Consider the following 13,342-nt stretch of genomic DNA (forward strand, 5'->3'; position numbering starts at 1 on the left):
AGCCCAAAAGTCACGACCCGGCCCTGACTTTGGGTCAATTTTTCACCGGCTTCGTATTTATACGATATAACCATCTTTCATACACGTGTATAACCGGTTTACGTATATATACGTACAAGCACGACCAACTTCCATAATACATAATATAAACGTCCCCACAGAGGTGGCAGAGCGGGGGTATTATGACGTCACGTTCCGTGTCAAAGGGACGTGTCTACGTTGAACCGAGTCTGAAGTAATCAGTGGACATGCCATAAAAATTAGATTATTTATCAATTCATTCACGGACACCGCAGTCACAAAAAAACGCACTAAGAGTGTCAGAAATGAAGACTCTAAGAAGCATATCTAGCAATAGTAAATAAGACCAAGACTAAATGAGAATAAGAAACACCAGGATAAGGGAAATATGCGAGATCAAAGATGTCGTTAAGTGGGGAAGGCAACAAGGAGGAGACAATAAGGAGACAATGGTATGCGCATGTGAGGAGAATGGAACCATTCAGACTCCCCCACATTGCTTTGCATCGCCAGTCCCAAGGTAGATGACTCCCAAGCAAATCACTAAAGAGATGGATTGACAGTTGGGAATCGACATCGCAGGAGGCTAATTTCTATTTAATGCAGGCTACAAGGCCTACACTAAACAGAAGAAGAAGAAGGTTTATTTATGGTTCACAAACGATGAAAAACACATTAAATGAATTGAAATATAGTCCAATACAAATCGTTCAAATAGTTTTCATCAATTAGATGAGAACACAACAAACTTACCGAAACAAGTAAAAACACAGGTTGAATACATATTTAAAGAAACAATAGAAATTTGGTCGTAAAAAAAGAGAAATAACAATAAAAAGTTTTCAAATAAAATAAAAACATAAAGGCAAAATTAAACTAAGCTTCGAAATCAAGTATGTTGTATTATATTATCACCCGAACGCAACAAGCCGTATAACGTAGGTTCTGGTAAAGTGTTATAATTAGCTGATAATATTTTGAAAATGTAAACACTAAAAGCTCTTTTTATCGCAACATAGATGTCTCTAGTGAACTCTCGCACACTGTGTTTCGAGTTTGATTCTTAATATCTAGAAGTTTCAAGAATTTGAGTAGTATGGTTGTCAATCATGGGAAGAATGGTGAATGTTGCACATGTCGCTCACTCCTTTCAAGAACGTCATAAATCAAAAAACATGATTTTTCAGGAGAACGTTTTTAAAGTTTAAAATTATAATGGAATGTATTAAAAATAAATATCAAGCTACTTATTGAACTTTTTACTGTGCAACAGATCTTTTTAGGTAAAACCTGAAGGTTTTTTCTCCATTTGAAAAATATTTTGCATATTTCAAAAAATTATTTAAAAATACATTTTCTTCAAAATGCAAAAACAACACTTTCTGCCCTGTAGCAGGTAAATATTAAGATAAAAATATGCCTCTTTTGCTGGGATAAACTACATTTTCTGGGCATTCTGAAAACACGCACAACTGAAAATTGACGATTTTTGATTTATGACGTTCTTGAAAGGAGTGAGCGATGTGTAACTTGATCACTTAACCAGTCTATGACAGACTTTCGTATTCTTCTTCATCTATAATGAGATGTCAAAAAATGTAAAATAAATCGTTTTATTGAATTAATTTACTACGTTTCAAAAAATCATGGAAAAAAAATACAATTACTTTTTTGATAATTCATGATTAAATTGTATGTTTTTCAATTTAAGCAGAAAGTCCTCTTTTCAAATGTTTATGTTCTAGCTGCACACACACACCCACAACTCTAACCAAATAAGGCAGTTGGTATTCCTTGAAACCACCGCGGGGTACGGACATGACATTTAGAAAAGATCTCCTTTATGTATTAAAAAATGGGATTTTCCATAAAACTTCGTCTTAAGATAGAGAGAAACCTCTAAAAGAGTCATAAAATACGTCCATAAACTTTATTTAGTGATTTTAAAATCAATAGAGTTCTCATTATTATTGAATTGAATGATCGAATCAAACTTTATACAACTCCCATCTCATAACTTTATATTCAACAGTATTTGTTTTGGAAGTTTGGTTAGTAATATTTTTTTCTTAAATCGTTTTATAGAATAAAACAACAACATTTGATATGCTGATAGTTCTTTTTTATACATTTTTGTATATTTTATTTATTGTTTCAATATGACAAACAATATGATTTAAGCAAAGGAACACTGAGGAAAAATTGGCGTCATCAAATATTTCAAATGCTTTTCTGATTTTTTCAATCATAACCTTTTGCCAATTGGTGAATAATATATATTTTACTTAAAGCCTTACTCCATTTCAAAACATTAATATTTATTAACAAAATAAAATTCTACTGTGCTTAACCTTTGCAATACGACCACCTCTATGTGACTGATGAATGACAGAGGTAAATGAAGTGGCCGAATAGTCGGTACTTTATTAGATAGTATTTGGGTTGGCTATCTGAAAGTAGGGGACCTGTCACATACTTATCACGGTGAACTGTATCACTGCTGACCTGTTTACTCTAGGATATTTCATGTTTCAACCCAACGTGTACAGGTGGGTTGAAAATGACCGGTCAGTTATTTTTCGTTTCATTTATTCGGCATTTTTGTGGAATATCATGAATATTTTAAATGTCAAAATGAAACATTTGTACAAGATCACTCTTAAAGTGTTTTTTGTGTATACACAACTAGTTTTGAGAACTACGGATGTTCTCATCTAAAGGCAAACACAAACTTTTTATTGTGAATCTGAGTTTTGAAATTTGAGTAGCGTGAATGCTACTCATGTATAAAATGATCACTTAAACTAGCCTATGATTGGTTGTAAGCCTTGTAAATACACAGACTACCATATTCTTCTTTATCTTATTCACATATATCTAAAATATCCTGGTGTAAAATGGTACCAAAAATAACAGGTCAAATTATAAGCTGCGTTAAATTTAAAATCTTGTTTTCAGACATTTCCCAGTATGTAAAAATAATCCGGGGTTCAAATCCTGTAAACATCCAAAAAGGGTCTCCGCTAAATTAAAGCTTTCTTAATCCAACATAGATGGCTGCTGTGAGCTCATATCTACTGTACCATGAGATTGATCATATATCTATGTCGTTGTCAATCATGGATAGAATGGTCAATGTAACTTGTATGTAAACTGATCACTTAACCAGCATATGACAGGTCATAAGGTCTGTAAATACCCAGACTTCCAATTTCTTCTACATCTATGTTGAGGTGTCAAAATAAATGACATACTACATTTATTTAAATTTTAAATATTTAAATTTGGATTAGAGAATAAATTTTATTTAACCAATTAACGCATATCACCAGGACACGAATTTGACTAAAAAATTGTCCAAATTATGACGTAATTTTAACCTTGTTTAATCAACACTATCTACAATGTTATAAGAAGTATCCATCTTCGTCAGGGAGGTTTTCCTTAGAATTAAATGAAGCCTTTATTTGGTTATTACCCCTAATGGTCCGTTAGACTCAAATGATTAAGATTAATTGAAATTTTCTCGGGTTTTCTTGAAAATTTCACCGCACCTGGTATATTGCCTTTAAAAATATTTTTTAAATGATTTTTTTTTATCTAAAGAAACCTGTTATCTGGTGACTGTGATTTGAATTTTTAAGTCAAATGAAAGTCAGTTTAAAAGCTTAAATAAATCTTTTTATATAAATCATATACTTCACTATCGCGAAATACCGTCTCACCTTTTTTATTAGAAAACTACTTGACAAAATGTTGAAAAATGTAAGAACTGCATTCGATTTGTCAGTAAAGCCGTGTGTGAAATCCGCAAGGGGAGTTATGTTTTCCTAACACCAGTAAACCCATATTCCCGTTAATATTGTACTTTCTTCCCGTTTCACGCGGTTTCTTTAGACTCCCGTTAAGTAAACAATATATCAAAAATATAATCGATTAAAAAATATATATCATTGCATTAATTGATTCGACTCAACACTTTATGGAAATACATATTAATTCTCAATTTAAGTTTAATTTGGTAATTACCACTATTTCTTAAAACCTATTGTGACACTTGTTTCGATGCATTTCGCACCATTTTCATGCTGTATTTGAAACACGTGTCACAATAGATTTCAAGAATTAGTGGTAATCTTTAGTAAAACTTAAATTAAAAAATAAAAATGTTCGTTTGTTCAAAATGTTATATCTCCTAAAGTAATTCATTAATTAGATTGAAATTTTGACACAATTTTGCATTTAATACGAGCGTATTTTTAATAAATTAATTTAACTAACGACAATGGAATCGAAACTATTGAAAATGATAAATGTCAACAGCTGTCAAGAAAGACGAGAAATATTACAATTGTGTTGCATGTTTTGATATTATGTTCAACAGATGTCACAGGTATAAACATGTCGCTCACTCCTTTCAAGAACGTCATAAATCAAAAATCGTCAATTTTCAGTTGTGCATGTTTTCGGAATGCCAATCAAATTTACTATATCTCAGCAAAAGCGACATATTTTTAACTTAATATTTACCCACTACAGGGCAGAAAATATTGTTTTTGCATTTTGAAGAAAAGGTTTTGTTTAAATATTTTTAAAAATATACTTAATATTTTTCAAATGGAGAAAAAACCTTCAGGTTTCACATAAAAAGATCTTTTGCACAGTAAAAAGTTCAATAAGTGGCTTGATATTTATTTTTAATAAATTGTGTTATATTTTTAAACTTTAAAAACGTTCTCCTGAAAAATCTAGTTTTTTGATTTATGACGTTCTTGAAAGGAGTGAGCGATATGCGCCATAGATGTGAGTAAAAAGCACGTGTGTATTCGAATGTAACGTTGTATAAAAAGGTTAAAGTTCAATCAGTGCATAACATATGAGGATATTTGAGATTTTAAAGATCTAATATTCACATTTTATTTGATATAGATTGTTATTTGTATTGAAATTCCAATTGAGAATTGTTTTGTGTTTCAACATCGCGCTTCTAAGGAACATATTTATTAGATTAAATTAAATGTTGAAATAGAACGGAGGAGATAATTAATTGAAAACGAATATCATTTTCAAAGGATTATTCGACGTTCAATTCCGATTGAAAAAACAGATGTGTTTGAATGCTTTAGAAATAACATTTCAAATAATATAACCATTTATCTTTGTGGATATATATTAATTCATCCGCCTACAGTACAAAGCATAATCACATATTACCACTAACAAGAATAGTATTACGCAAATACAGTGAAACCTCTATCTACCGTTTTTAAAGGGACCTAATAAACGATGAATGTGGGAAAACAATGCATGCGGGATTAAAAGGTCAATACGCAAGTAGATACGACTGATTAAAGATATCGTCCTCCGTTTATATATATATATATATATATATATATATATATATATATATATATATATATATATATATATATATATATATATATGTGTGTGTATATATATATTATGTAAGCTATCCTTTCTAACGGGCATTTTTTAAATATAATAAACGTAGATTTAAACAGTTATACCGACTTTGATATCATATTAAATTTGATATCGGGACTTGAGTTTTGACAGTTGTGTTTGTCAGTTCATATATTACATAGCTCCAATAATTTTGTCATATTTTGAGTTTTTTTCGATATTTCATAAGTTGTTTATAGTTTAAATGGTTGCTGATTAAGGATTACTTCTCAGATAAGCCAAATCTATCGTTATTTTATTATTTTAATTCTTAAATTTCGTACTTTATTATTTTCCTAGCTGTAATAGTAAATTGCAACAATAATATTTTTTAGTTGCATATAATATTTTTCGTTTATATATATATATATATTTTTCTTTCTATACACTCATTGGATTATTTCTGAATAAGTATGGAAAGAATTAAAACACGTCGTAAGGAGCCTCCCGACATCCCATCTACATCTTCTTCCAACTCTTCATTACCCACGTCTCCAATCCTCCCCAACAAAATCAGAAAAATTTCTAAAACTGATTCTGCCAAAGATATTCATAATGCAACTCCGAAAACCTTATCCCCTTCAACATCTAATGATCCTTCTTCCTTACAGTCAGAATATATCAAAAACAAATACACAGAAAGAGACAGTGGACCTTTCTGCGTTTTTGTCCAAAAAAACGTTGTCCCCAATTCTTCTTTCTCTTTGAATATCATCGATTTTGGCAAACTTTTGCAATTCCTAAATATTCCTGGTATTGTTCCTCGTGCAGGAATAAAATCTATCGGCCGAAACCGGATTTCTGTACAATTTTTGACATACTCAGCGGCAAATAGTTTTATTGATGATAATGCTTTGGAAACATATGACTATAAAGTATTTATCCCGTACCATATGGTCTCTCGCATGGGCCTGGTCAGGGGTATCCCTTTAGAGTGGACCCATGAAGAGATTGTAAAAAATATCGAGGTTCCAAATGAATGTGGTATGATTACAAAATCTCGAAGACTATCAAGAAAAGTCACTTCGCCTGTAGACCAAAAATTCTCGTGGGTACCCACCCAAACTGTTATTCTTACTTTTCAAGGGCAGATTCTCCCTAAAAAGATATTTTCATTCTATTCGGTAATAGACGTTGAGCTATACATCTATCCTACAATTCTTTGTTTCGCATGCTGTCGTTATGGACACGCCAAGACAATTTGCAGGTCCAAACCTAGATGTTTCAAGTGTGGATTGGAGCATATGGGTGAGACTTGCGAAGTTGAAATTCAGAATGCTACATGCGTAAATTGTTCAGGTAATCATTTAGCTACCAATAGAATATGTCCTGAATATTTGAGGCAAAATTTAATAAAGAGGAGCATGACTGAACAAAATATTTCATATAACGAGGCTGCCAAGTCCACATTTAGCAAGGGAAAATCATACGCAGATATTACAAAGTCTACCACTTCCTCACAATCCCGTAATATCCAACAATCTTCTCATTCACAACCTTTGTCGTATAACAAGACGGTTTATAAAGAATCCGCTCCGAGGTCATTGTTTCTTCCTAACATTAGCAAATCAACTCTTGATAAATTAAAGTCCATTTCCTTTTTACCGTATACAAATTCTCCCGATGGTTGTGCTCTTCAGTCTGGCAATAAAGAGGCCAGTGTTACAACACCTGATAATTTATCACAAGTACTTTCTCAATTAATCATACTTATTACCTCAATTTTCGAAAACTCCCCCCAAAAACCGTACAACGCTGCCAAAACCACTTCCAATTCAACTCTCCAAAATCACAATGCCTCACAAAATTCCAATCTCCTCTAATAACATAATCACCCCTATTACACAAGACTCTCATCTTAACGAGATGGAGTCAAAATTATCTATCTTACAGTGGAATTGCCGTAGTGCTATTTCGAATAAAATAGATTTATGTTCCCTTCTAAAGGAATACAAAATTGACATAGCTGCTTTATCAGAAACCTGGTTCAAGCCAGGATACAACTTTGTTATCCCAGGTTATATTTGCCTGCGTGATGACCGACCCGATGGTAGAGGAGGAGCAGCCCTTCTTATTAAAAACCATCTTCACTATTCCCACATCCTAGTCCCTAACTCCTCATCTTTCCAAATTGTTGCAGCATCTATAAACAATGTATCCTATATTTCAGTATATATTCCCCCTAACATCCCTTTTGATCTGTCTGGCTGGAATAATATAGTTAAATTGTTACCCAAATCATTTTTCATACTAGGTGATTTCAACGCACATTCTCTCAGCTGGGGGAGTGCTTATACAGACCGCTCAGGTAGGAACATCTTAAGTTTCGTTGATGATAACGATATATGTATTCTTAACGACGGTTCTCCTACCAGATTAAGTTCTCCATCTCATAGACAGAGCGCTGTTGATATCTCATTATGCTCTAACGATTTAGCATCCAGGGTAACCTGGAGTATCTTAGACGATCCTCATTCGAGTGACCATTTCCCAATCACTATTCACATACCTCTTAAGTCTCGCATCACCCCTAGAACTCAAAACACCATTTATAATTTTAAAAAAACTGACTGGACTAACTTTGTTAGTATTTTGGAAAAAAATAATTCCAAATCTCATCCTGCGAGCGACTTCGATATCCCACTGGAGTATTCTAAATTTATAGACACAATTATGTCCGCAGTTAATTCTACCACCCCTAAAATAAATCCAAAGACTCGGAGGAATCCGTCGCCATGCCCTTGGTGGGATTCCGAGTGCAGTCTAGCTGTTAAAAATAGAAAAAATTGTATGTCCAAATATAAAAATGATATGAGTGAATTAAATTTTTTGGAGTTTAAAAGAGTTCAAGCTGAGACAAAAAAAATATTAAAACAGAAAAAACGAATAGGATGGAAATCTTTCTGTTGCGCTCTCTCACCTCAAACCCCATTGACAGATGTTTGGACAGCCATACGAAAATTTAGGTCCCCATCTTCTTCGTCACTCAGAAAAATTTCCGATGATTCAGCTTGGATCTACGATTTCGTTGACAAATTGGCACCTTCTCATGTTCCAACAATCCAAGAACTCCCATCCCACTCTTCAGTCATTCTCAATCAAGAATCTTGGTTTGACTCACCTTTCCAGATTGAGGAGTTATTACTTCCCCTAGAATATGTTAAAATCTCATCCCCCGGCTTAGACATGATCCCATACTCTTTGATTCAAAAATTTCCACAACAAATTTTACTTAAATATATTAATATACTAAATAAAATATTTGAAACTGGAATAATTCCAGCTGATTGGAAAATTCAGCGGATAATCCCTATTCTAAAACCTGATAAAGACCCAATGAAGGGAGATTCATACCGCCCCATAGCGTTATCTTCGTGTATGCTAAAGCTTTTTGAACATATGATAAAAAATAGAGTAGACTGGTTTGTAGAGAGCAATTCCTTACTGTCTGCTTCACAATTTGGTTTCCGTAAAAACAAATCAACCACCGATAATCTCTCTATTTTCTCAACAGATATTCGAGTAGCGTTTTCTCAAAATGAATGCACCGCTGCAGCTTTTATCGATATTTGTGGAGCTTATGATAATGTGGACCTTAATGTGCTCAAAATTAAACTATGCTCGTTAAAGTTTCCTTTTAAGATTGTTCAGGTGATTCTAAATATATTAAAAGAAAGAACTATTATTGTAAATGGGATGTATAAAAAAATAGAAAGAAAAATCTGGAAGGGCCTCCCTCAAGGATCTGTACTTAGTCCTTTACTATATAATATCTATACTTTCGATCTGGAATCAACAGTCTCGGGAAAATGCAAAATCTTGCAGTATGCGGATGACATTGTAATATATATTTCACATAAAGATATGAAAACTGCTATTAATAAACTTGAATCAGCCTTGACTTCTCTCAATACTTGGTTCACTTCTAATTGCCTTCAACTATCTCCTTCAAAAAGCCAAATAGTATTGTTCTCGAAAAAACATAAAATCCCATTTAACTCTATAAAATTTGACAATATCTCCATTCCTATAAGTAATCAGGCTAAATTTTTAGGAATTATTTTTGACAGGAAATTGTCATGGGCACCTCACATAAATTCTGTAATCACAAAATGTGAAAGAAAAATTAACCCTCTCCGAGCTCTAGCAGGAGTTTGGTGGGGCTCTCATCCTCTTACTCTAAAACTATTTTACAACGCTTTTGTTAGAAGCCAATTAGACTATGGCAGTATCATAATTGACCCCCTCCCAATATACTTATTGAATAAACTGTCTGTTATTCAATACAAATGCTTAAGAATCATCCTGGGTGCGATGAAGTCTTCCCCCACAAATGCCCTCCAATTAGAAGCTATGGATCCTCCTCTAGACATTAGAAGACAATATCTATCTGACAGATACATGATAAAATGTTTAGCTTTTGAAAATCACCCATCTCTTTTGGCATCTAAGAAATTACTAAACTCTGTAACATCTAACCGTGTGTTACATAATAGGCCTTATCCAGCACTCGCAAAAAGTTTTGAAAAACTGTCAAAATTTATCCCACAAATATTCCGATCTCCCACCCCCTCCCTTTATAACTTCCCTTACTCTCATCATATTTTTTCCCCAAATATTATAACCCACATTGGAGTAGGGACTAAATCCCCTAGTCCGATTTCCCTTTTCAACTCCATAATTGAATCAAAATGGAAAGACTGGTCTTTATTCTTCACAGACGGATCCAAATTGGAAATATCTGGCTATTCAGGGGCTTCTTTTTACAGTCACGATGATGGTTACTGTGCCCAATTCCAACTTCCTCAACCTTCGTCAGTTTTTACTGCGGAATGCTTGGCTTTAAGAGAAACTCTTTCCTACATTATGACCAAAAAGTTTGAAAGGTGCCTCATTTTATCCGACTCTCTAAGCTCTCTTCAAAAAATTAGCAGCAATCCCTTCAAACAAGCCCAATCCCATTTAATATTCCAAATCCGTGAGAAATTATATTTACTCAAAGAAAAAAACGTTCAGGTTTCTCTCGCCTGGATTCCAAGCCACCATGGCATTCCGGGAAATGAAAAAGCCGACTCTCTAGCTAAGGAAGCCGTTTTAAATGGAAGTACGAATTTCTCTAACTACCCATCTGATGACCTTTTGACAATTCCAAATATTGATATGTCTTCCAGCTGGTCCCTCAAATGGAACTCCTCCAAAATTTCAAAGGGTAAACATTACTCTCTCATTCAGCCTACTGTCCCGTCCCGTCTTTGGTTTAGGAAAATTTCGATGAACAAGAAAGATACATCCACCATTTGTCGAATGAGGATGGGTCATTGCTGTACGAGAGAGCACCTTGCGAGGATTGGTGTCTTTGACTCCCCCATTTGCGAGTGTCGTTGCGAAGAGGAAAACCTTAACCATATATTCTTTGTTTGCCCAATAAATGACCAAATGCCAAATTTCTTTAAATCTCTGGCCCCGCTTATTCCCCTCCCTACAGATATCCATCTCATCCTGGCGAGCAGGAACCCAAATTTGTACAGACTGTTGATTGTTTTTCTAAAATTAAATAAAATAAATTTATAGTTTATCTTTATAATTTTTATCATATCATATTTTATAATTAAGAATTCAAGTAACTTGACATTGGCAAATGCATTGTTTTACATGTGCAACGCCATTCCATATTAAAAAAAAAAAAAATTGATATCGTAAAGAAATAATTTACACTAACTTAAAACCTAGTTAAATTCAAAATGTACATTTTGCTGTGATTGTATATGGTGCATTAAAAATAAAATCATTATATAGCATCTTATATTGCTCGTAAACTTCATAAAACGTCGGCCAAATTAAAAATTTAGTATCAATTATTTTTCTTCACACTTGTTTAACGGCGCCATAATTCAGCGCGACCGCGTGAAGTACAATTTAGTCGGTTACTGCGGTGTCTGGCACTGTCATAACTCTGGTTTTTGGCCTGCGAACATAATACGAATGTGACCTCAACCTCCTCCAGCTCTAGACCCGGATGTCCTTCCGGTTAATGGTCTAGAATGGGAAACAAAGACGATCGGAAGTAATTAAGGGCGAGAGCCAAAATAAAATGGCATAATTCCTGGAGACATCTAAATTATAACGAACTAGCAAATAAAATTCCCCATTTCAGGCTACAAATCGTTTGGATGCAGAAGCTCAGTTTAATGCCTGCCAGTATTCCTAGCTAAATGCCATTGATTTTTAATTCCATATCAGTACTAACTAACCATCACGCCGCTTCTCCGAAGGGGTAAGCAGAAAGAATAGAACACCTCATCAATCTGTCATTGCAAAACAATCCTTGCCTTTTCCACGTTCATGCATATCTTCATACATACTATATATATAGATTATTCCGACTCCTGACCTAACCACTTTCAAATAAACAAAAATATTTGTTTGACTTGAGTATTTATTTAATATTGTCCTGAACTGATACCTCAAACGTAAGACTGATTGATCTCCTTGCTTTTATATAATCAGCGATCAACTTAACATTGCATTAATTTAACGCAGTGCCCTACGTACCATTGGGTACAGATGAGAGTAAGAAGAAGAAGAATAATTTTTTTTTGTATTCATCTCAATAATCTTTAAACAATCCATCAAAAACATTTATCAGAAGTATAAGTAAACGGATGGCATTATGACAAGATGTGTAAATTTAAAGGCAGCCAGGATTGTATCAGAAGAACGAGTGTGGTATTCCATCCTCTCTTTCTACTCTTGTACAGATATAGCGTGATCATGGTGGTAGAAGTAGTAGAATAAACAAAGAAAGGTAAAGAAGTAAAATTTTCAAAAGAAATGGACCATTTTGATGTCCAATTTAAAAACAAAAAATGTTTGAGAATCGATTCTTTTTATCGGCATTTTCTTGTTCCTCTGTTTACACTTAATTGATTATTTGAGATAATATTCATGACTTTAATGAACCAAAGGCTTATCGTCCTACCTAGCGCTAATGATTATAAAGGGCTATAAAATAAAACCATTTTCCCTTAAAAAACAAGCGTAATCCTTTAAGATATTCGAGAGCGAAATTAATTTTGAGGATAAAGGAAAATCATCGTGGAAAAATTTAATTTAACATTTTTTTTTAAGATGGGAAAATTATTATTCTCCGAATTTATTCTTAGAAAAAAGATGCTCTGTTTCAAAATTTGGCAAATATTTTTTTTAAATATTGAAGTGATTTATTCATTTATTTTTGGTATACACAAACGAAACAAAAAATACAGAAGCTATAATTTAAATTGTTTATACTACAGTACATGAACGTTTGAAAAATATGGCCTCAGAGTTTTATACAGACAAGTATAGTAAAAGAATATACGTATATATATTATATATATATATATATATATATATATATATATATATATATATATATATATATATATATATATATATATATATATATATGTATATATATACTACGTTTCAACACAAAAAAATGTCTTTAAGGCCTTTTTAAATCCATATATATATATATATATATATATATATATATATATATATATATATATATATATATATATATATATATATATATATATATATATATATATATATATATATATATATATATATATATATATATATATATATATATATATATATATATATATATATATATATATATATATATATATATATTATATATATAATATTCTCAATATTATTAATATTTAAAGCATTTACTTTGTGGTTAGTCATTTTTACTTATTTATTTTTTTTACAAAAATGTTAATAAAATTAGTATATAACCACTCACCGAGATTTTTACGTCTACCGGTTTCGAGACGTACCCGTCTCTTCGTCAGGACAATCA

The 13,342-nt window shown here is 32.6% G+C and overlaps 1 protein-coding gene across 1 annotated transcript; it reads left to right on the top strand.

The window, feature by feature from the left end:
• The first annotated feature begins 423 nt into the window (after positions 1-423).
• Positions 424-11,057, top strand: LOC148298149 (uncharacterized). The gene is made up of 3 exons (XM_088277103.1): positions 424-473; positions 2,571-2,696; positions 5,897-11,057. Exons 1-3 carry the CDS (start codon positions 424-426, stop codon positions 7,305-7,307), a joined length of 1,587 nt encoding a protein of 528 aa, XP_088133229.1. The 3' UTR covers positions 7,308-11,057.
• Positions 11,058-13,342: the final 2,285 nt, after the last annotated feature.

The sequence above is a fragment of the Brachycentrus maculatus genome, unplaced genomic scaffold (genome assembly GCF_059751285.1).
Source record: "Brachycentrus maculatus isolate JH-2025_06_01 unplaced genomic scaffold, ASM5975128v1 h1tg002536l, whole genome shotgun sequence".
In the NCBI taxonomy this organism is placed as follows: Eukaryota; Metazoa; Arthropoda; class Insecta; order Trichoptera; family Brachycentridae; genus Brachycentrus; species Brachycentrus maculatus.

Bases quoted from the DNA above. Each gene is read 5' to 3' on its own strand.
- LOC148298149 (XM_088277103.1), top strand. From the start codon at position 424: ATGTCGTTAAGTGGGGAAGGCAACAAGGAGGAGACAATAAGGAGACAA. The intron at 474-2,570 runs GTATGCGCATGT...CAACGTGTACAG, and splicing joins GAGACAATAAGGAGACAATG to GTGGGTTGAAAATGACCGGT. The intron at 2,697-5,896 runs GTATACACAACT...TTTCTGAATAAG, and splicing joins ACTCTTAAAGTGTTTTTTGT to TATGGAAAGAATTAAAACAC.